The sequence below is a fragment of the Macaca mulatta genome, chromosome 17, assembly GCF_049350105.2.
Source record: "Macaca mulatta isolate MMU2019108-1 chromosome 17, T2T-MMU8v2.0, whole genome shotgun sequence".
NCBI lineage: Eukaryota > Metazoa > Chordata > Mammalia > Primates > Cercopithecidae > Macaca > Macaca mulatta.
The window spans coordinates 67,534,068-67,558,570 of record NC_133422.1 but is presented as its reverse complement, the minus strand read 5'-3'; the positions used below and the strand labels follow the sequence as shown (position 1 = coordinate 67,558,570).

Sequence of the window (24,503 nt, the reverse complement as noted above, 5' to 3'; positions counted from 1 at the left end):
CACTGCACTCCAGCCTGGGCAACAGCGTGAGACTCCGTCTCAAAAAAAAAAAAAAAAAAAAGAATAACTTTAGAAATTCAAATCATAAAATTATGCATTTTTTCTGCTTAAGGTTTAATGTTAAACATCAAGGACTTTACTTACTAATTTTCATTTCCCTTTTATCCTGATGCTTCAAGGATACCTCTTTAAGATGGTAACACTGAACCACCATAAAGTATTCACTCAACCAATGAGGTAATGAAAACAGTAATCTGCACATACTCATCATTCTCAAAGAATACATGTAGCAGATATTATTGTTAGTTGTCTACTGAAAGACTGTGATCATGAAGGGACAATCTGATATTATTAATCTGTTCTCATGCTGCTAATAAAGACATACCCAAGACTGGGTAATTTATAAAGGAAAGAGGTTTAATGGACTCAGAGTTCCACGTGGCAGGGGAGGCCTCACAATCATGGCGGAAGGCAAAGGAGAAGCAAAGGCACATCTTACATGGTGGCAGACAAGAGTGCTTGTGCAGGGGAACTCCCATTTATAAAACCATCAGATCTTGTGAGACTTATTCACTATCACGAGAACAGCATGGGAAAGACCACCTCCATGATTCAATTACCTCCCATCAGGTCCCTCCCATGACATGTAGGAATTGTGGGAGCTATAATTCAAGATGAGATTTGGGTAGGGACACAGTCAAATCACATCACTGATTTTCCCCTTCCCTACTGTATCAATCCCATTAACAAACATGCTGTTATTTCAATCTTAAAACAAATGAACAAACACAACCACAACTCTTGACCTCATTGCACTTTCCCCTTTGTTAGCCACCCCTTGGAGCAAACTTGCTCAAAAGTTGTCTATACTTATTGTCTCCAAAGCCTTTCCTCTTAAACCCATGATGATCATATTTTTACTGTCTCTAATGAAATCACAATGACATCTAAATTGCAAATGATCAGTTCTTAGCTCTTTTCATCCATGATCTAATGATAGAGTTTGATACAATTCATTTTTCTTTCCTTGACACATTTTCATCACTTGGCTTCCAAGACACCATATTGTTCATTTTTCTTCTATTTTACTGTGGTTCCTTCTCAGTCTCCTTTTCTGCTCTGTCTTAATGTTGGAGTACTTGGTCCTCTGTCTGTATGCACTCTTCCGTGGGGAATTCATCTAGTCTCATGACTTGAATACTGTCTATACCCTAATGATCCCCAGATTTGTACCTCTAGACCAGACTTTTCATATACCTCCACATGGATTTCTAACAAGAAAACTCTAACTTAACATGTCCCAAACTGAACTCCTGCTTTTTACTCACAAAAACTTTTTCTACCATGATTTCCTCCTTCTTAGCTGACAGAAATTCCATTTTTTCATTTGTTCAGGCCAAAATTTTTGATGTAATCCTTGATTCCCCCTTTTCTCTTAAGCCTCACATTGAATCCATCAGCTCTGCCTCCAAAATATATTCAGAATCCAACCTTTTTTTTTTTTTTTAACCACCATCAGATATCTTATTACAATAGACTCCTAACTGCCCTCTCAACAGCATCACTGAATCTGATAGGTGTCTTATAGAATTAGAGTAGAAGACCTATAATCGAATACAGTGGTTCTCAAAGTATTGTTCCTGGACCAGCACCATCCGCATCACCTGGGAACCCGGTAAAAATGCAAATTCTCAGGACCCCTCCCAAATCAGAAACTCTGAAGGTGGGATCCAGTAGTCTTTTTTAACAAGCCCTCCAAGTGTTTCTGATACATACTAAAGTTTGAGGTCCACTAATCTAATGTAATAGTGGCTGATAAAAAGGTCTGATAATTTTTTACAATATCAGTTTAGTAAAATCTTAAAAAGGGAAAATATACCTATTTTACACATTTACCTGTAACTAAAACATAGAACTAAACATTCACATTTTTACATAGGATCCAGATACTTTGAATACAGAGGTATGCTTTGATTTTGTGTAAATCCAAGTTCAATTTCTTTACAATGGCATGAGATCCTAAAAGATACTTAGGAAGAAACCAACGAAGGTATCTTTTATGGATTTGATATTTGCTCTCAATCTTAAAACTTGTGTTGCTTATATTTAATTTCTTTTTTTTTTTTTTTTTTTTTTTTGAGACGGAGTCTCGCTCTGTCGCCCAGGCTGGAGTACAGTGGCGCAATCTCGGTTCACTGCAAGCTCCGCCTCCCGGGTTCACGCCATTCTCCTGTCTCAGCCTCCCGAGTAGCTGGGACTACAGGCGCCCGCCACCTCGCACGGCTAGTTTTTTGTATTTTTTAGTAGAGACAGGGTTTCACCGTGTTAGCCAGGATGGTCTCAATCTCCTGACCTCGTGATCCACCCGTCTCAGCCTCCCAAAGTGCTGAGATTACAGGCTTGAGCCACCGCGCCCAGCCATATTTAATTTCATAATTTTTTTAGTTCCTTTTATTGAACCTTTCCAAAGAATTTGATTGTTTATATAATTTTTAATTACATTACATAAGTATAATTGCCATAGGCATATTTAAGCTTGATAAGCCCACAACTGAGCTAGAGAAAGTATGCAGGAATAATAGAAAGTACTTCAAGCCAGGAAAGTCCAAAGGGCCATGAGAATCAATCAGTATGTTGAGTAAAAGAAGAAAGGTTAATAGTGGTCAGTTCAGAGAGCTTCCTTTATCATATATGGTTTATACTAACCAATTGTTTGTTGAATGAATGTTGAATTTTGACTTTTTGTATTTTATGTATTGTATCAAGTATCCTACTTTTTTTGTGGTCTAGGTGTAAAAATTATTGCTATCTCTGACTTAAAATTTCTCTATTTTAGCTTACAATCACAAACATGAACAGGCAATAAAATTACTTTTAATTGCTAACTAGATATCGTTTTTTTAAAAAAACGTTTCTTACCTGGCATCTTTCTGTTGAAAAGCCAATTGGTTGTCTAATCTCAATGTTAGTAGCTGCTTCTGGTGAAGTGCGTCATTAAGTTTCTCCTCCAACTCTTCAATCTTAATAAAGAGAAAAAGATCAATTACATGTTCAATTTTCAAATTTGTCATAAAGAAAAAATTTCAGTTTCAATAATAAACATATTTTAAAGACACTTAAAAGAAACAGGCTAAAAATGGATAAACGCACCAGGCACAGGGGCTCACGCCTATAATTCCAGCACTTCGGGAGGCCAAGATGAGAGGCTTACTTGAGCCCAGGAGTTCGAGACCAGCCTGGGCAACAATGTGAGACCTCATCTCTACAAAACAATTTTTTAAAATTAGCTGCATGTGGTGGTGTGTGCCTATAGTCCCAACTACTTCAGAGGCTGAGGTATGAGGATTGCTTGAGCCCAGGAGATTGAGGCTGCAGTGAGCCATAATCTTGCCACTGCACTACAGCCTAGACAACAGAGAGAGGCCCTATCTCAAAACAACAATAACAGAACACAAAATAGGGTTGAGATTTTTAAAAAATGGTTGTATCCACAAAGACTGTTATGCTATAGTTTGAAACTGCTGCCTCACAAATTTTTTTTTTGGTCAAGCTGTCATTAAGACTTTTTTTTTTCCTCTCTCTTAATTCATTCTCACTGAGAAGCTCACTGACCACTGGGATTTCATGTTGGTGCCTTGCTCGAGTAATTATTTCCAGGGCAGGCACTGAATTTATATTCCAGATCTATGTATCTGACTACTGCACATCTTCAATGGATCATCACAAAGGTGATGCTATAAACATCCAAAACAAAAGGAATAATCAACCTCACCTAATCCTGTATTCCCCGTATCTCCGGCCTCTAAAGCAACAACAACAACAACAACAACAACAAAAAGCACAAAAAAACCTGACTCGTGTTTGATACCTTAGTTCTCCCTAACTCCTGATTCTGATCAGAAATCAGTATTTTGTTGTTGAGTTTACTTCATGAATAGCTGTCAAAACAGTATCATCCTCTTTAATACCTACTGAAAAGTCTTCAGTTAGACCCTTATCATCTCTCACCTGGACTATTATAAGAGCTTCTTCATTGGTTTTCCTGCCTTCAGTTTTTGTGTTTGTTTTTTGAGATGGAGTCTCACTCTGTCACCCAGGCAAGAGTGCAGTGGTACAACTTTGGCTCACTGCCACCTCCTCCTGCCAGGCTCAAGTGATTCTCCTGCTACAGCCTCCCCAGTGCCGGGATTACAGCCAGGCCCCACCACACCCAGTTAATATTTGTATTTTTAGTAGAGAAGGGATTTTGCCATGTTGGCCAAGCTCGAACTCCTGACCTCAAGTGATCAGTCCACCTTACCCTCCCAAAGTGCTGGGATTACAGGCGTGAGCCACCGCGCCCGGCCTCCTGCCACCAGTTTTGTCAGTCTCTAAATCTATATTCCTTTATCTTATGTTTAAAAAATGCTCAAAAATTTATTTTCTGCTGGGTGCGGTGGCTCAGGCCTGTAATCCCAGCACTTTGGGAGGCCAAGGTGGGCGGATCACTTGAGGTCAGGAGTTCAAGATCAGACTGGCCAGCATGGTGAAACTCCATCTCTACTAAAAAAAATACAAAAATTAGCTGGGTGTGGTGGTGGGCCCCTGTAGCTCCATCTACTCAGGAGGCTGAGGCAGGAGAATCACTTGAAGCTGGGAGACGGAAGTTGTAGTGAGCCGAGATGGCACCACTGCGCTCTAGCCTGGGTGACAGAGCAAGACTCCGTTTCAAAAAAACAAATTATTTTCCTAGTTTTAAATTCTTCAGAGGATCCTGTCTTCAGAATAAATTCTAAACACAGTGGCGTAATACTGTGGTATTTCTTGATCTAGTCAACCACTTTTGTCGTGAGCTTAAAAGGAAACTCCATTTCAGCCCAAATAAGTGTTTGCCATCCCCCAAGTATGCTGTGCTTTCTCAAGCACTTGGATTTTGCCCTTAGTCTATTTAGAAAATTCCTTATTCCCTTTGCTTCAACCAAGACAATTACTGTTTGCCCCTTAAAATACATGAATTTCGGGCCGGGTGCGGTGACTCACACCTGCAATCCCAGCACTTTGGGAGGCTGAGGTGGGCGGATCATGAGGTCAGGAGACCGAGACCATCCTGGCTAACATGGTAAAACCCTGTCTCTACTAAAAATACAAAAAATTAGCCGGGCGAGGTGGAGTCCTAGCTACTCGGGAGGCTGAGGCAGGAGAATCACTTGAACCCGGGCGGTGGAGCTTCCAGTGAGCCGAGATGGTGCCACTGCACTCCAGCCTGGGCAACAGAGCGAGACTCTGTCTAAAACAAATGAACAAACAAACAAAAATAGATGAATTTCACAGCCAACCCATAATATATGCAAGTGAACCCCTCCTCTTGCATCGTCAAGTCCCTCTTCTCTACCGAATCATTCTATCGCCAGCAAATGCTCCCTTGATCACATCATTCTCTTTGCTACAGCACCATTTCTCTGTTGGTCTTCAGAGCAAAAGTGCAATATAGTTTTTACCCCATACTATTCCAGTGAAACTATTCTTGTTAGAATCCATAATGCCCTGTCCATTGTTTTTTCCTACATATTTATCTTATTTGACAGCATGGCTTGCACTCTCTTTTAGCTTCTATGATACTCTTCTCTAATTTTATTAACTCACTAAATACTCTTAAGCTTTCTAGGCTCCTCAGCTGGTTTCTCTTCCGCTACATCATTTCTGAATGTTGGACTACCCCTTTGACTTACTTTATAGCCCTCTATTCTCCCTAGGAAATATCATACAAACCCATGGCTTGAGGTGTCACCTATATGCTGATGTATATTTCTTTCTATCTATCTATCTATCTATCTATCTATCTATCTATCTATCTATCTACCTATCTATCTATCTATCTACCTACCTACCTACCTACCTACCTACCTACCTACGAGTGTGTATGTGATGGACTCCTATCTGTGTGAGTTTGTGTGTGTGTGTGATGGATGCCTCCTAAACTCTAACTGACAATTACATTTAGGAATCTATAAGTTACATCTTCAAAACTGAACTTATTAATGTATTTTCCCTCCCAGATCAGTTTTCTCCCAGCCTTCCATTCTTATAAATGGCCCCAGTTAAATAAGCCAAAAACAGGAATCTAACATTAGGCAACAACCTAATAACTCTTCTGCTTCTGTCTTGTCTGCCCTTAGTCTATTATTTTAGTGCCATTTTGAATACAGAAATCAGGACATGTAACTCTAACTGCTAAAATTTGCCAATAGCTTTTCTGACTATAGTCTAAAGCAAGAGTTAAAAAATGGTGATGGGCTAAATCCAGCCCATGAGGAAAATCTGATGGGGCATAGGTAGCCTATAAAGCGTAAAATATTTTCTGTCTTGGCCATAAAAAAGAGGACCTCTGTCATATTCATTGGCATACATCCAGCAACATCTCCATAAATAACTTAAATCAAAATAAAATATAAAATAAACACATTCTTCATAATTACTATTTCCCAAATCAAGGATACTGCTATATGTTGAGCATCCCAAACCCTAAAATCTGAAATTCAAAATGCTCCAAAGTCTGAAACTTTTTGAGCGTCACTATGACACTCAAAGGAAATGCTCAGTGGGCCATTTTGGATTTCAGATTTTCAGATCTGGGATGCTCAACTGGTGTAACACAAATATTCCCAAATTAAAAAAAAGAAATTCAAAAATCTGAAATACTTCTGGTCCCAAGCATTTCAGATAAGAAACAACCTGTATCACAAGGAAAAAAAAACAAAAAACAAAACAAAAAAAACCACATTTTTTTCAGGGTTTCAACTTTTACAATTTCAATTAACTTCTAAATTAACTCCCATACCTCAGGGACAAGCTGGGAAATGCATCCATTTCCCAGGTAATAAGGAACCCACAGATCTCTAATGACATAAACAAAAAGAGTTTGGGGCATTTAAAAAATTGAAAGAACTCAATTCTGTGGCTCAAGCTGTAAACTTAGCACTTTGGGGGGCCAACGTGGGAGGACTGCTTGAAGCCAGGAGTTTGAGACTAGCCTGTGCAACATAGTGAGACCCTATTTCTACAAAAAATAAAAAAAATTAGCTGGGTGTGGTGGTGCACGCCTATAGTCTCAGCTGCTCAAAAGACTGAGATGAGAGGATTGCTTGAGCCCAGGAATTTGAGGCTGCAGTTAGCTGTGATCATGCCACCACACTCCAGCCTGGGTAACACAGTGAGACCCTGTCTAAAAATTTGAAAGGCAAGAACAGAGAAGAGGAAAGGAATAAAGAAGTACAATAAGGAAGGAAATCTAGGCAGCAATAGATGGAAATAAAAGTGCAAAGCTAACAATTCTCTAGTATCAGGAAGTTTGGCCCGAATAGCTACTCTTCTGAGTAGCTTTTTTACATTCTTTCAGTTAACAAGCAGCTGAGTGGGAAGTGCTTTTAAAGTTTTCCTGGATCTGCTTGTTCTGTTTTTAGACATGGAGAAATCAAATGAATATGGCCAAGACTATTCCTAGTACATAAAGCCATGTATCCATAAACATTTGTATTGCTGCCATAATGGAGTGGGACACATTAGATTCAAATATTTTCTAACTGAAAAGATTTTGATGGGTGGAAGAAAAAACTTACTTGCCGCCCAACATCAAACCTTCCCTTCTTTCTAACATACTCTGGTTTTTATTAGTAACAACATGTCCAGTAAGCTTCCCATCCTGTGTAGGAAGGGGTGGTCATGCTATTTAATATTAGTCATTTGAGGCCACTGGCTTGAACTTCTGGAAGAACTCTTTAAAGAGGATTGACTCATTTGGCACATGCCCCCTTTTCCACTACTCTTCTCCTTATTATTGTCTGTTACATGTACACACTATTGGAGGCAGATGAGCTATCTTATGATTTCAGGTGAAAAGCGCGTGTTAAAAATAGCTGAGGTTGAAATGAGCCTGGGTTCCTAATGTGATCAAGGAGTAATCATATGAGGTCTACTAAATTACCTATTTTTGGATTTTTGTTATACCAAAGAAACAAAATCCTTCTCTTGCTTAAGCCGTGGTTTCTAGGTCTCTGTTACCAGCAATCACCATTTTCCAAGTCTCTGGTATTAACTGCTGAACTTAATCCCTGAAGCCCTGGGCAGTTGGTTCAATCTCTTTCCAAAATAGAAATATCTATATTATTTATTAACAGTTGACTATTCAGGACTACTTAAATGCTTCCAATGACAGGAAGCTCAGAAACTTAAGATAAGGCCATTTCAATGTTAATAGCAGTAACAGGCTTACGTTGAGCAGAAATCTACCTTTCCTGTGACTTCCAACCATTATCATGGAGTTATAGTCTAGTGAGGAAAATGTATTTTTCATAATGTTAGCAAATGATGCTCAATAAGCTTTGGTGAATGAATGACCAACTAAAAATACCATTCTTTCAAGACCTAGGCTTTAGGTTTCCTGCCCAGGCTAAAAAGTGTATGGCATGGCTGGGTGCAGTGGCTTCACACCTGCACTTTGGGAAGCCGAAGAGGGTGGATCGCTTGAGGCCAGGAGTTCAAGACCAGCCTGGCCAACATAGTGAAACCCCCATCTCTACCAAAAATACAAAAATTAGCTGGGCGTGGTGGTGCGGGCCTGCAGTCCCAGTTACTCGGGAGGCTGAGGCACAAGAATCGCTTGAACACAGGAGGTGAAGGTTGTAGTGAGCTGCTATCATGTCACTGCACTCCAGCCTGGGCGATAGAGTGAGCCTCCGTCTCAAAAAAAAAAAAAAATTAAAAGAAAAAAGTATATGGCGGCACTACCAAATTGAGCCCCTTTCTTCTTTGCTTAAAAATTCAGAGAGGCTGTGACCAGACAGATTTGAACCAAAGACCACATGGTGTTACCAGATCCATTAGGATTTTGGGGGTCCTGTTCATTTCAAAATATCCCATGAACTTTCTTTGCTTTCTTCTAGAGCTGGACCTCACTGAAACACCAAAAAACAAATAGGTCTAACACCAGAAGTCCAATATACTTCTGAGTCCTCACAATCGACCAGAGAGACAAAATGCAGTGGAGTGTACTAGCTTTAGAATCAAGGCTCACAAGAAACAGTGTAGCACTTTCTGTTCATCTGGAGTGCTTCACACATACAGACAAAAGACAAGACATAACTAAACATATAATAACACATACGAATAAAGGTGTTATTTCAAAACATAAAAAGAAATATGTCACATACTCATTTATACATAAATAAGTGAAAAATATATATGTAATGTGTGTAGTGCTGTTTGCCTAAGGTGGTATTCCCAGGGGTTGTTTATATATATATATATATATATACACACACACACACACACACACACACACACACACAATGCACATATACATATTCTTTAATATTTTTTAAATACTTTCATCAACTCTAGACCTACACTTTCTCACATTGTAACATCTCTAAAATTGGAATGCATTTTACAATCTAAGGCACTTAATAATTCAACTGGCAGTTTTTAACCTTAGCAATGCATGTAATGATGAATCTTACAATAGAGGTGCTTTAGGTTCAATAAATTATGGAAGGCTAACTCTACAATAGGTATTTCTTGATATATTTGAGAGCAAACATCTTATTCCTAAGGGGTCTTCAAGCAGAAAATCCTGAGTGCTCATTTGATAGAGAAAAAACTCCACTAATATACAGCAGGATAGCTATTTTGGAGAGAACCTGGCAGTACACTTAAATGAAGCAGACGTTTATATATGTCAAAACATGCTCACAGAGGTCCAGAAGAGAAATGTCTAATGCTGCATGTGTTGGCAAGGAGCTGGAGGCAATCTGGATGCCTAGCAATGTAGGAGTAGATAGACTGGTAGATGCACACAAAAATTATATAACAGTTGGAAGCAAAGGACTAGATGTACACAAAGTAACAGATAATTTCAAAAACAGTGCTGAGTAGAAAAAGAGATGAGAACAAAAACAAAGCATACAATTTACCTTTCTGTAAAGTTAAAATAAAAGATACACATTCTCAATACACGTAAACAAAACATTAAAATGTTTGCATTAAGAAACAGAAGGGAATGAGCTATAGGAATAAAAAGAATAAATACATTAGATAAACAGTGGCCTTCCAGGGATCAATGATGATTATGTGTCAAACTCAGGAAAATGACTAATTTAATCTTCCTCATTTTCAGCCAAACTAGAAAACCACAACAAAACTACATTAAGCACCATGGAAGTAGAAAAATAATAATACTGTGCTGAGTAAGTACAGCTACAAATAAAATAATATGTAAATAGTAAGTATATTATTAGTATATACCAGGCATGTATGAGCTTACATACATTGATAAATCCTCCCAATAATTCCATGGAATAAATACTATTATCAGTTTATAGGAATTCAGGGAATAAACAAGTTAAGGAATTTAGTAAGGCTGGAATTCAAAACCCAAACTGTGTGCACCTAGAACTGTAATTTGGATTTGTTACACTAGAGAGCCTGTCACGAATCAGCCAACATTTCTATAATATAAAGCTTACACCTAAAAAGAAGCAAAGCCGTTGACAACCAAGCATAATGCAAGCTGAAGACAAATAATAAAAGAGGTGGCCGAATAAAATGTAAGTCTAGATATGGCATATAGGCAGCACTTAATAAAATATTTGCTGACTGAGTGGGTGAATTAATGAGCGGGAGATAACCTCAGGTTGATTCAATGAGTTGCACCAAAGATCTGGAGAGGTGACGGTAGATGGAGTTCACGTGAAATGCAAAAAGAGTAAGGGAATACGGATGGGAAACCACTGGATGCATGGATAAACTACCAAGTGACCGAGACTAGGGAGGTGACTGTATATGGTACCTAAAAGAAAGTGTTTGGAGCTTCACTTGTGTAGAGTATAGGCTTTAGACCTCCTAGGTTTGAATCCTATCTGGTTCTATCACTTTCATCTGAATGGCCTTGGGTATGCTATTAACCACCTAGTGGTTTTGTTTTATCTGAGCAAAATGGGGTTCAGTCATTCATTTAAAAAACAGCTGGGCACTTATTTTGTGGCAGGCGCTGTTCTAAGTGCTGGAAATACAACCATGAATACAAAAACATCCTTGTCCTCACGGACCTCATAGTCTATTCACAAATAACAAACAAATTCAGTCTGATGGCCATAAAAGGCACAGAAAATGAAAGGGATGAAACAGATAAGGATACTATGTTAGTTGATAACAACAACAGCTAATACTTACTGTGGGCTTATTTTCTGTGTCCCCTCAAAATTCATATATTGAAACCTAATCACAAATGTGAGTAGCAGGAAGTGGGGGCCTTTGGGATGATTAGGTTATAAGGGTAGAACCCTCATTGTTGGGATTAGTGCCCTTATAAAAGTGATCCCAGAGAGCCAGCTTACCTTTGTGCCATAGGAGGACACAGTAAGAAGTATGCAACCTGGGAGAGTGCCCCCATCAGAACCTTACCATATGAGCACCCTTATCTTGGACTGTCTTGCTTCCAGATCTGTGCAAAATAAATTTTTGTTGTTTATAAGCTACCCAGTCTATGGTATTTTGTTATAGCTGACCAAATGGACTAAGACACTAAGTAACCGGTACTATCTAACTTACTGTATGATTCATTTAATATAATGGTTCAGGGAAAGCCTCCTCCCCTAAAAGTACCTATCTTTCACAGGGTTGCTATGAGGCTTAAATGAGGCAACACTTAAAGGTTCTTAGAACAATGTCTGGCACAGCATAAGCACTCAATAAATGTTAGTCATTCGTGTATTTTTTAAAAGTTTACCTAAACTGGTCCTTTACTTCATCAAGATTGAGGCTTTGGATAACTATGAGAGGCATGATCAAGAAATTTTTCAGTGGCAGGATACTGAAGTAAGTTGGCATACATAGTCAAGAACTAAAATAGGAGACAGACTTATCAAGTGAGATAGTCTAAGTGAAACAATAAAATGTGCAGGTAGAAAGAGCTGGACCAAGAGGAAAGATGATGGGTTTACCATGGGAAAGCAAAGATGTTCTCAGTGACAGTAGGAAAGAACTCTTTGGTCTTTCTGAAATAGCTGTAAAGTTCTCATAGCTAGTGACAACTTTATAAATCTTACATCAAATCCTATAACTGTCGATAACCACACAAGGACAAAAAACAATGACTAGAACATCTTTAATTTGTATGGCAAACATCGTTTGCTAATGATTATGGAATCTGAATTTATGCATCTTATTATGACAAAGTAACTATAAAATAGACAGACACAGTATGTAGCAAAAGAAATGTACCAAAGAAACCAAATTTCCAGAGCAAAGATAATTATAATTTTGGCTGGTCAGGTGCGGTGGCTCACGCCTGTAATCCCAGCACTTTGGAAGGCAGAGGGAGGCGGATCACGTAAAGCCAGGAGTTCGAGATCAGCCTGGCCGACACGGCAAAAAACCCTGTCTCTATTAAAAATACAAAAATTAGCCAGGCATGGTGGCAGGCGCCTGTAATCCCAGCTACTCAGGAGGCTGAGGCAGGAGAATCACTTGAATCTGGGAGGAGGAGGTTGCAGCGAGCCGAGGTCACACCACTGCACTCCAACCTGGGCAACAGAATTAGACTCTATCTCAGGAAAAAAAAAAAATTTGTAATTTTGATTCTCCCTATCAAATCAGTCATATCTGTTAGTGCTAAATGAAGTAGCAAACAACATGGTAAGAAAATACATCTAAGGAAATATACTTCCACTTTGGGAGGCCGAGATGGGTGGATCACCTGAGGTCAGGAGTTCCAGACCAGCCTGGCCAACATGGTGAAACTCCATCCCTACTAAAAATACAAAAAAAATTACCCGGGCGTGGTGGTGAGCACCTGTAATCCCAGCTATGTGGGAGGCTGAGGCAGGAGAATTGCTTGAACCCAAGAGGCAGAGGTTGCAATGAGCCCAGATTGCGCCACTGCACTCCAGCCTGGGCGACAGAGCAAGACTGTCTCAAAAAAAAAAAAAAAAAGAGAAAATATACCTCATATGTGCTAGATTTTTAAAACTGAGTCTACAAAAGTAATTAATCCATATCTACCTTTAAATCACTCCATATTTCAATATTCAAATTATTATCATTTTGAGCTAGGGTCTTGCTCTGTCACTCAGGCTGGAGTGCAGTGACACGACCTCAGCTCACTGTAATCTCTGCCCCTGGATTCAAGTGATTCTCCTGCCTCAGCCTCGGGAGTAGCGGGACCCATAGGTGGAGCACCACCACGCAGGGCTATTTTATTTTATTTTATTTTATTTTATTTTTTTAGTAGCAAGGTGGTCTACCATGTTGCCCAGGGTGGTCTCGAACTCCTGAGCTTGACAGCAATCCACTGGCCTCAGCATCCAAAGTGCTGGGATTACCGGTGTTGGCCACTGCACCTGGCCTCCAATTATTATTATTATTATTAGTTTTTGAGATAGTCTTGCTCTGTTGCCCAGGCTGAAGTGCAGCGGCGCGATCGTGGCTCACTGCAAACTCCACCTCCTGGGCTCAAGCGATTCTCCTGCCTCAGCCTCCCGCCTCAAGACTCCTGAGCAGCTGGGATTACAGGCACCTGCCATCACGGCTGGCTTTTTTTTTTTTTTCAGTAGAGCTGGGGTTTCACAATGTTGGCCAGGTTGGTCTCAAACTGCTGACCTCAGGTGATCCAACTGACAGATAAAACTGTATTTGTCAGGTACAACATAATGTTTTGAAATATATGTACATTGTGAAATGGTTAACTCTAGCTAATTAACAAATGTTCTACCTCACATAGTTATTTTAGTAATGAGAACACTTAACATCTGATGTGTTAAGATTACAATGTCATTAACTATAGTCACCACGCTGCACAATAGATCTCTTGAATGTATTCCTCCTATTCAACTGTAATAATGTATCCTTTGACCAACATCTCCCCAATCCTCCTTTACCCCAACCACATCAGCCCTTGGTAACCACCATTCTATTCTCTACTTCTATGAACACCAAAATTATTTAAAGGCTATACTTGTCAAGAAATATAAATGTATCATTTCAAGTTCAGATAATGTGTGTATGTATTTAATTCTTATTTACCTGCCATTTGAAGACAATAAAGCATACAGAAAACAAAATTTAAACCTGATCTTACCTTTGTAAGATAATCCACTTTCAAATTGTCGATCATCATAGTTTTCTGGGATAGCTCAATTTTTAGTAACTGAATATTATGAAGTAGTTCTTTTCGTTCAATTAGCTGCCTGGTGATTTTGACTTTACCCTCTCGCTCTTCTGATGAGGAAATATCGTCCGTAGGAACTGTTGTTTCTAAACTAATATCTTCAGATTCTAGAGAACTAGAGATGTTCACTTTTTTTGACTCCTTTGAAATTTTTCGAGACATTTTTATTATTATGGATCAGTTTTCTTCTCTAATTCGATTTTAGTATTCTGTAGGTTAAAAAACAACATTAATTTAAAAATTAACTGCAGAAATCATGGACGGTATTGAAGAGAGACTAAGGGTTCCTTAAATAAATATTAGGCAATTTAGTGCACCCCTAATCTAGAACAGATTATTGCAGCAAGTTAGTGCTCAAATCAAACACATTAATTCCTACTACGAACTCAGTCTTCGAGGAACTTTAAAGAAACAAAACAAACAAACAAAAAACAACAGTTCCTGGGGGGAGGAATCTTATTTGGACGAAACAAAGAAATGTACAAGATGAAGAAAAAAGCCCATTATAATCAAGAATGGCACTACTAAGAGCAACACATGCTCAAAGATAACAGAAATCACGACTGAGTTGGTCAGGGAAAGGTTACACGGAGGTAGCACTTAGACTCTTGAAAGACTTGGACAGGCATAGTAAAGAGGAGAAATCATGCAGTTATTAACGATACGTGAGTGGAAGTAAAAAAATAAAGCCAAGTCTTGGAATAGTTACTCCTTCCATTGCCCCCCACCCCCAAAACAAACACACACACACACACACACACACACACACACACACCCTCAACGATCAAGACTGGAGGGCCTCATAATGTCAAAATATGGTTGGATTTTATTCTATAGGCAATGAGTCATCACTGAAAGTTTTTTAAATAGGGAAAACAGGGAGACAAAAACATTTTTTATAGATAGCAGAATGAAAACAACAGGGTATAACAAAAGTTAAAGAAATTCTAAATATAACTTCTTACTCTTTCATAAGAATGTTAGCAACTACCTTGTTTTAATACCTCATGATATAACAAATTATGCTATTAAATATTTCAGTTTTTCTAAACTGAATGATAAGGAAAGGTGTATGGAGTGGAAACAGCGAGAACTATACTAAGATCGGCCTCCCTCCTTTTTGAAGGGAAATGGGTAAGAAAAAGTGAATTCAAAGGCAAATCGTCTCCTCGATTACAAAGGACCCGAAACGGGGACTGCCTACACACTCAGCGCGAAAATTAAGCCCCAAACTTGGCAGGTCGGGGGATTCCTTGCCCCACGCGGCAAAGGGATGATAGTCGCTAGTTACCTCGAAAGAGTCAATTACTCCACACTGAACGCTTGACCAGCGGCCAGTGCAGATACTTCGAGGGACCAAAGGCGTCTCCAGTCGGAAGCTCAAGGTTGCAGGCCCTCAACAAGGGATTTCAGGACAGGGGACCGTTAGGACCAGTAACCAAGACAACCATCTCCGCACCCGTAAGGACGATAGAAGCAGCACTCCCACAAGCCGCCGGAAGTCAGCTCTCCCGGATGTTCCGAGGCGCGGAAAGCAATACACGATGGGAGGTGGAGTCCAGAAGCGAGCCCCGCCTAGGCTACGGGCGGAAATGGCTCCTCGCCTTGCTTTGTCGCCCCTCCTCACTTTCGCCCAATCGCGGCCGTCAGAGAGCCAATCAACTTTTGTCTCGACATTTCCCGCGAGAAGTGTTACTAATATCCAGGAACGGAAAAGAGAGGACTTCTGGATGAGGCATAGTTGTGTCCTAGCTTGAAGCCTTTTGCTGGAAGAGCACTGCTGGGGTTAGGATTCTGCGCGGCGAGGCAAGATGCTCAAGTCCAAGACGTTCTTAAAAAAGACCCGGGCGGGCGGCGTGATGAAGATCGTGCGCGAGCACTACCTGCGAGACGACATCGGCTGCGGTGCGTCCGGGTGCGCAGCGTGTGGCGGGGCGCACGAGGGGCCGGCCCTGGAGCCGCAGCCCCAGGACCCGGCGAGCAGCCTCTGCCCGCAGCCGCACTACTTGCTGCCTGACACTAATGTGTTACTGCACCAGGTGCGTGGGCGGGCGAACCGCGGACAGCGAGGCCCCACCGGGACAAGGGGATATGACACGTAGGGAAACTGAGGCTCAGGGAGGAGGGTCTTTGGCAGTGTCTCAGATCTAGGGGAAGGGAAACCCCCTGGGGACCCAAGCTGCCTGTTCCGCAGGCCGAGGTTCTTTTCCTTGTGCTTTAAAAAATGTAGTTCTTGGAGTCGTATTTTAGACACGTTATTTTTCTAACTCCTGGTGTCTCTTCTGCCTTAGATTGTAAGTGCCTGGAGGCTGGGGACCTGGGCTTCTGTGGCCTCCAGCCTGCGACTCCCAGGCAGCTTGTAAGTGCCTACGAACAAAAACTATGTGAGCCAACGTATTTCTTTATTAATACCCTTAATTCTACGAAGTCTTGGATTGGTCTGTTTAAGTGTGCTTTTTAAATAGATCTGAAGGATTTAGTGACTATTGTTTTCTATAGCCAAATAGCTTCTTGGCTTAACTTATTCAGTGTATTTAAAACATAAAGTATTTATGCCCAACATAAAACGGGATTTTGTGTTTGACAGAAACTACTTACAAATGAATATAGGAAAAATTAACTTACTTTCTTTTTTTTAAGATTGATGTTCTTGAGGACCCTGCCATCAGGAATGTAATTGTGCTACAAACAGTTCTTCAAGAAGTGAGAAATCGCAGTGCCCCCGTGTATAAACGTATCCGAGATGTGACTAATAACCAAGAGAAGCATTTCTATACTTTCACTAATGAGCACCATAGGTAGGAGGAATATTGCTAAGTTAAATATCAGGAAACCACAGAATTAGCTAAATTGGAAAGAGGGTTCCTGTGAGTAATTTGTGACATTGTCAGTAGATAAGTGATAGATTTCATACCCTATTTGATTCTTACATCGCTGTGCAGAAGATAATGCTAAGTGAATCTCTAAGGTCACACAGGCATTGATGGGCTCAAGCCTAAAACCAAGGCCTGCTGACTCCTAGACTACAGTAGGTAATTTTATTTCCAAAATGTTTTCATTTTGAATTGGTTTTAGCTTGAGTTAGACCGTAGAATCTTGGAAGATGAGATTTGCCTAAGTTCCTGGAATGCCATATAATGTGAAGAACAGGGCAATAAAATGTATGAGTTTGTGAAGTTTCTATTTTGTTTAGAAATAGAAAGTATATTTATTCTTAATGGTCTTTTAAAAAGTTTAATACTTTGCAGCAGATTACATTGAGCAAGATTAGGTTAAGGAATATAATTCTTTTTTTTTTTTTTTTTTTGAGACACAGTCTCACTCTGCCGCCTAGGCTGGAGTGCATGGCATGATCTCGGCTCACTGCAACCTCCACCTCCCAAGTTCAAGCGTTTCTCCTTCCTCAGTCTCCTGAGTAGCTGGGATTACAGGCAGGTACCACTATGCCCGGCTAATTTTTGTTTTTTTAGTAGAGACAGGGTTTCACCATGTTGGTCAGGCGGGTCTCAAATTCCTGACCTCGTGATCTGCCCACTGCAGCCTCCCAAAGTCCTGGGATTACAGGCATGAGCCACCATGCCTGGCCAGGAATAGAATTCTTTGTTGTGCTTTTAGATTCAAGACCTTTGAACTCAGTGTGTGGTCTCAGAAAATAAGATATTGCCTATTATGTTATATTACGTAAATAATCTATGATGGGTATTTATGGTACTTTTATTGGATTGGATCAGGGCTTCTCAATCTTGGCATTATAGATATTTTGAACTGAATTTTTTTGTGTGTGGTGGGAAGGCTGTTTTATACATTGTAGGATGTTTAACAGTGTTCCTAGCCTCTTTGGCAGAATCACCACCCCTTACCCCCACCACCACCACCACTCAGTTGTAATGATGCAAAATGCCCTGGGGGAGCGAATTCACTCAATTGAGAACCATTGGATTAGTGTGTAGGATTCTGGTAATGAAATTCCATCAGATTATGCACATTTTTAAAAACCTTAATTTATCAACTTTCTTGATTCTTATATTTCAAACTTCAATGTCCTTGTAAAGAATACCAGTAAAGCCCTTGTAGGCTTCTTATTGTTAGTACTTCCTTGAAATCCAGAAATAGGAACATCACTTGTTTTTCAGTGCAGAAAGACCCACCTTTAAAACCAATTCAAAAATTGATGACTCTGTCTTTCACTGATAAGCTTTAAGCATTAGCAGCTGGGCGTGGTGGCTTATGTCTGTAATCCTGGCACTTTGGGAGGTTGAGATGGGCAGATCACTTGAGGCCAGGAGTTCCAGACCAGCCTAGCCAAATTAGCTGGTTGTGGTGGTACGTGCTTCTAGTCCCAGCTGCTTGCGAGGCTGATTTGGGAGGATCGCTTGAACTCGGAGGTAGAGGTTGCAGTAAGCTGAGATCGTGCCACTGCACTCCAGCCTGAGCTGCAGAGCAAGACTCCGTTTCAAAAAAAAAAAAAAAAAAAAGCATTAGCAAGTGCATTCAACGATGAGGAATAAAATAATTCTAAAACTATTAATATAAATCAATCAAATTATAAAATTGAAATCTATTACCATAAAGTACTGGAAGCTATTGTAGTGAACTTTGCTGTTGTACTTAAACCTGGCATTGATGAACAGATTTAAAGAAATAGATGAATGTATTGACATTTGGGAGTTTAGATAGAAGAAATATGTAATATCTATTAATATACCTGGCTTTTCAGTCTCTACATAACTTCAGCTATTAGTGTTTACCATGGATAATTTACATGCATTATTTATTAATGACTGTAGAATTCTGATTATAAATGATCTAATTATACTATTTGTAGCTTTTAGAAATTGCTATTAACCTACAGTGTGAGTGAAATCTGATTATCAGACCTGTGAAATTGTATTATAATTTTATCTCAACAAACTTATTTAGTGTCTCAACCTAAAGTATAAATTCTGATCTTGAATTTTTCTTTTTAGGAAAAGAAATTCTATTAGTCTTTTTCTTGTCCCATTAATAACATAATTTTCTTCTTTTCCAAGCAAATTGTTTCTTAAAAACTTAATTATAGGAATCTTAATTTCTTCTCTGAGGTGTACATCTGAATACATTCCAGAGAAAAGATATACCATTGACTTTTTCTGGGTTAGTGGTTAAGCATATATGTGCTAAGAGTTTTCACATATCCTTGTGTCTACTGATTTCCTTTTGTTTCGTTTTTTCCTTTCCTTTCCATTTAGAGAAACCTATGTAGAACAAGAGCAGGGAGAAAATGCTAATGACAGGAATGATAGAGCTATTCGAGTAGCAGCAAAATGGTACAATGAACATTTGAAGAAAATGTCAGCAGACAACCACCTGCAAGTTATCTTCATAACAAATGACAGGAAAAACAAAGAGAAAGCTGTAGAAGAAGGAATACCAGCTTTCACTTGTAAGTCTAGATGTAGAAGTACTTAGTGCATGTTTGCAAATACGTGGAAAAATAATCATCAGACCTATAGTCAGATGTTCACTTTAGTATTTTCGTAGTCCTATGTAACTTCATGTGATATTTTTGTATTTTTAAATTTCACATAGTTTTTAAGCTAAATATGTTGTGGTGCCCAGTGGTTGTTAATTTTCCCCTCAGTATTTGCAACTGGTTTAGCGATGAAATCTCATAAATACACTGGAACGCCTGCCTCTGCTTTAGGCATGATCACATCAACAGATTTTTGGATTTTGTTTCTTAAATAAATTGAGGCCAGGTGCTGTAATCCCAACACTTTGGGAGGTCAGGGCAAGAGGCTTGCTTGAGACCAGGCGTTCAAGACCAGCCTGGGCAACATAGGAAGACTATGTCTCTACAGAAAAAAAAAAAAAGAGAGAGCCATGCATGGTAGTGTGTAACTATAGTCCCAGCTACTCAGGAGGCTAAGGCATGAAGATAGCTTGAGCCCAGGGATTCTAGGCTGTAGTGATGTGTCATTGCACTGCTGCACTCCAGCCTGAGAGACAGAGTGAGACTGTCTTTTAATGAATGAAAGAATGACACGTATACTGTCGCAAACAAGACTATCCATCTTTTTCGTATCTAAGGAAAAAAACACTATCAAAAACAACATAAACTTATTTTTTCAGGTGAAGAATATGTAAAGAGCCTAACTGCTAACCCTGAACTCATAGATCGTCTTGCTTGTTTATCTGAAGAAGTGGTATGTTTTTGTTTTGTTTTGTTTTTGAAAAGTAAAAATATTAAAATAGCCACTTTGGAATATTAGGCACATAGATACCAATTTTAAAAATTGGAATGTCGGTGGGTAAGCTGGATTTGGAATAGTTGTGTTATAAACAAGAGTGGATGTCATAGGCTTATTGAAATGCCATTCCTAAAAGACAACTTTCTAAAATAGATATATTTCCTTTAACCTGAGTAGGGCCTGGTACATGGTAGCACTGTTTGGTTGAGGAAAAAATGAATGGAATCCATGGCTGATTTGTGAATAAAGAGTAGCTGTTGACAAATACAGAAGTGGCAGGCGCTGCAGGCAGAGAAAAGAAGAGGGAGGGGAGTGTAGTAAAGACCTATAACTTATTCTGTAGGTTAGTAATTTTTCAATTGATTTATAAAGATCTCTCAGAAGGGCTGCTATGAAGAGGAAAGGATTCTGAGATCCCTTTCTTATATGTCAGGCTAAGAAAAAGCAAGGGTATATGAATGTGGATTGGTGGAGCAGGAGAGAATGATCAGAAATGGTATTTATTTGTAAGACCACTCTCGTGTCAATATGTAAGATTATGCGTTTTATCCAGGAAAGATTAGAGGCAGAGAAGTGAGTAAAGGAGTCATTGCAATAGCTGATGTGAGAAGGAGTGCTAAGGGAATAATTAAATTCTGAGCCTTCATTTTCTTATATATAAATATGTAATGTTTAGCAATAATGACTTCATAATATTGTTGTAAGGATCAAATAAGATGATAACTGTGGCATTAATACAATTTTCATCTCAGTGCCTGGCACATAGGTATGGTAAGTATAAATGGTAGCCCTTGTTACAGAAATAGGTTTTAAGTGATAGGACATTATATGTAAATCCAATCTTTACATTTCTGTCATCCCTTCTGACTTTTATAATACTTTATGAAACCAAAAGGAAATGAGAAGATAAAAGTTGAGTTTGATTTTTGAAATACAGATTAAGTATTGCCCTAATACGTAGCCACTTAGTTATTTGTGACTGTTTAAATTTAATATGTATTAAAAATTCAATTTCTTGGTGGTACTATCTATCTTTCAAGTGCCCAAGAGAAACTTATGTCTAGTGGCTACCATATTAGAGATCACAAAATGAATACTTCATCATAGAAAGCTGTTTTTGTTAGCACTGACCTATGAGAAAAGCTACTATATTTTCTCCTATTCAGAGTTGTGTATACCATAATGTAGATTTCAAAAATTCTCTGATATTAATAATAGTTGTGTATTGAGTGAACAGAAGACTTATTAGCGGCATCTTTTGGTTTGCTTATTTCATAGAATGAAATAGAAAATGGAAAAATAATATTTTCAGAGCATCTTCCCTTAAGTAAGCTACAGCAAGGCATAAAATCTGGTACATACCTTCAAGGAACATTTAGAGCCAGCAGGGAAAATTACTTAGAAGCTACAGTATGGATTCATGGTGACAATGAAGAAAATAAAGAGGCAAGTATATAAATAAATTTCTTATACACTAAAATAAAGATGCTATTTTATATATTATGACCAGTTAATGGTAAATACTATTTGCATAACATATGAGGCTTCACATACTCTAAAGCAAATGGTAACTTTTTTCTTTCTTTTTTTTTTTTTTTAACAGTGCTCATGATTTGTCAGGTAGTTTTTAAAATCTTTGCGCATGGCATTTCATTTAATGTTCAACCCAACCTATAAAAAACTAGGTAGCGTACTCTTATTTGACCAATCAGGACCTTGAGATTTAGAGAGCATAAATAATTTTTCCAAAGTCTCTTGGTACCAGCGTAAGTTAATGATGGAGCCATGAACACAAGCTGTATATTCTGACTTACGTTTTTTCTACCTGCTATTGAGAAATTAAGGTTGTGAAATTAGGGACACAATAGAGAAAGAAAATCTATAAAGGAGGAATAGAGATTCCATGGAGGCATTCAGAATGTATGTAAATATCTGTTAGATGATCTTCCCTTTAATATATTGCCATTAAAAATATTTGGGCTCATGCCCTCTGTTGTTTTAAACAGATAATCTTACAGGGACTGAAACATTTAAACAGAGCTGTTCACGAAGATATTGTGGCTGTGGAGCTTCTCCCCAAGAGTCAGTGGGTAGCACCATCTTCTGTTGTTTTACAAGATGAAGGTCAAAATGAAGAAGATGTGGAGAAAGAAGAAGAGAGAGAACGAATGGTATGAATCTAAGCAGGATTTTTTTTTGTCTGTGCAGCTTTGTATTAATATGTCAGCTTTGGAAGACAACAGGTTTCATTGCTTTCAGATTTATTGCATAAAATTATAGTTTTGATATTTAACACATGTCATATACATGTTTTTTTTCTCTTCTATGTAGTTTTATTGTCTTAATTTGCTCAAATAAATGGGTTTAAATGTAAACAGACTGTTAATACGAGTATGAGTTAATACAAGTATGAAACTGAAAATTTATAACATTCAAGTATATTATTTGACTTAGTGAGGTTTAAGCAAATACAAATTTAAAATTTTCTGAAATGCTTTAAGTAATGTTTTAGGAAATGTTTTAGAAATGCTTTAGGTGAAATTCCCTTAACATAATAGATGTACTTCTGGGCCATTATATTTGGGCAACTTATCTGGTACCATATTTATTATGAAGAGAATACTTTCAGTTTTTTCTTATGATATGAACTAAGTCTACTTGATACGACCTTTTTATTTCTGTATTTTATAATTACAGTAATATAAATAGTTGGAATACATATAATAGTTTTTATATTCTTCTTTTTCCATCATTTATATTCATTGCTCTGGAGTCTCATTGTATAATTATCCATGGAGAGTCCAGGCCTTTGGATAGTATTAAGAGGTGAAATACCATAGGAACTTTTGTTATTTCTAATAGCAGACACTCTTTATTTGGGTTTTTATTTTGTATAAGGAAGAACCTTTAGAATGAACAAATAAAGGTCCAAAGGGAACTAGTCACCATACCACATAGCTAATTTACGCAAACTAGTACTCAAAGCCTAGTCTAATTCGCAGACCTGTGTGTCTATTTTAGTCAGTAAATCCTCATGTTAATCCTGAAAAGTGCTGAGTTCTAACATATGTATTCAGTTATATTTATTTATTTGTTTTTGCTTTTTGATTGTTTTGTAGTGCTTTATTATCAAGAGAGAATGTCTGTGGTTTGGTTTGGCATGTTCTTGTCTAGAATTTTGAAACATCAGCATTCTGTAGTCTTATGTCATAATTTACTGCCTGAATGGATTAGTATCCGTGTATGTATTTTGATTTTGAAAGGAAATTGCCTAACACTTAGAGGAATATAACTGAACATTATTACTTTTATATCTCAGCTTAAGACTGCTGTAAGCGAGAAAATGTTGAAGCCTACAGGCAGAGTTGTAGGAATAATAAAAAGGAACTGGAGACCATATTGTGGCATGCTTTCCAAGTCTGACATTAAGGAGGTGAGTAAAGAGCATTTACTGTGTAATAAAAAAAAGGATAAACATTTAGTAGAACTTACAGCCTTTCTTTTTTTTTTTTTTTTTTTTTTTTTTTTTGAGACGGAGTCTCGCTGTGTCTCCCAGGCTGGAGTGCAGTGGCGTGATCTTGGCTCACTGCAAGCTCCGCCTCCCGGGTTCACGCCATTCTCCCGCCTCAGCCTCCCGAGTAGCTGAGACTACAGGCGCCCGCTACCTCGCCCGGCTAGTTTTTTGTATTTTTAGTAGAGACGGGGTTTCACCGTGTTAGCCAGGATAGTCTCGATCTCCTGACCTCGTGATCCACCCGCCTCGGCCTCCCAAAGTGCTGGGATTACAGGCTTGAGCCACCGCGCCCGGCCTTACAGCCTTTCTTTTGCCTCCATCCTCAGATTTTTTGTGTGTAAAATCTTGATTCCTAATTTTTGCTAGTCAAGAAGACATCTCTTTACACCCGCTGATAAGAGAATCCCTCGAATTCGCATAGAAACCAGACAGGCTTCTGCATTAGAAGGACGGAGAATCATTGTTGCTATTGATGGTTGGCCCAGAAATTCCAGATATCCAAATGTAAGCTTAAAGTATTAATTTTATTTGCGGATGTTTAATTCAAATTTTGTGAATA

The 24,503-nt window shown here is 38.7% G+C and overlaps 2 protein-coding genes across 14 annotated transcripts in view; one reads left to right on the top strand and one right to left on the bottom strand.

Annotated features, from left to right (window-relative positions):
• Nucleotides 1–15,710, bottom strand: part of PIBF1 (progesterone immunomodulatory binding factor 1) — a 278,245-nt gene extending 262,535 nt beyond the window's left edge. For 8 of the 9 annotated variants that reach the window (XR_003724327.2, XM_077974341.1, XM_077974345.1 and 5 more), the window contains exons 1-3: nt 15,492–15,710; nt 14,111–14,409; nt 2,920–3,020 (exon numbers count right to left, since the gene is read on the bottom strand). Coding sequence is in view for 8 of the 9 variants with exons in the window: in XM_077974341.1 (XP_077830467.1) it covers nt 2,920–3,020; nt 14,111–14,362 (353 nt within the window). In the remaining variant the exon portion in view is untranslated. The remainder of the gene's footprint in view (nt 1–2,919; nt 3,021–14,110; nt 14,410–15,491) is intronic. The other variant, XM_077974342.1, reaches the window with a different exon arrangement.
• Nucleotides 15,711–15,887: 177 nt separating this feature from the next.
• Nucleotides 15,888–24,503, top strand: part of DIS3 (DIS3 homolog, exosome endoribonuclease and 3'-5' exoribonuclease) — a 29,352-nt gene continuing 20,736 nt past the window's right edge. The window contains exons 1-8 of one of the 5 annotated variants that reach the window (XM_015121173.3): nt 15,888–16,239; nt 16,841–16,998; nt 19,429–19,622; nt 20,312–20,385; nt 21,709–21,876; nt 22,437–22,601; nt 23,750–23,863; nt 24,311–24,448. In XM_015121173.3, the coding sequence (XP_014976659.3) occupies nt 16,012–16,239; nt 16,841–16,998; nt 19,429–19,622; nt 20,312–20,385; nt 21,709–21,876; nt 22,437–22,601; nt 23,750–23,863; nt 24,311–24,448 (1,239 nt within the window). In that variant the 5' untranslated portion in view covers nt 15,888–16,011. Of the gene's footprint in view, nt 16,240–16,491; nt 16,585–16,840; nt 16,999–19,428; nt 19,623–20,311; nt 20,386–21,708; nt 21,877–22,436; nt 22,602–23,749; nt 23,864–24,310; nt 24,449–24,503 lie in introns of those variants that run through there. The other 4 variants (XM_001084036.5, XM_077974339.1, XM_077974340.1 and 1 more) reach the window with 4 other exon arrangements.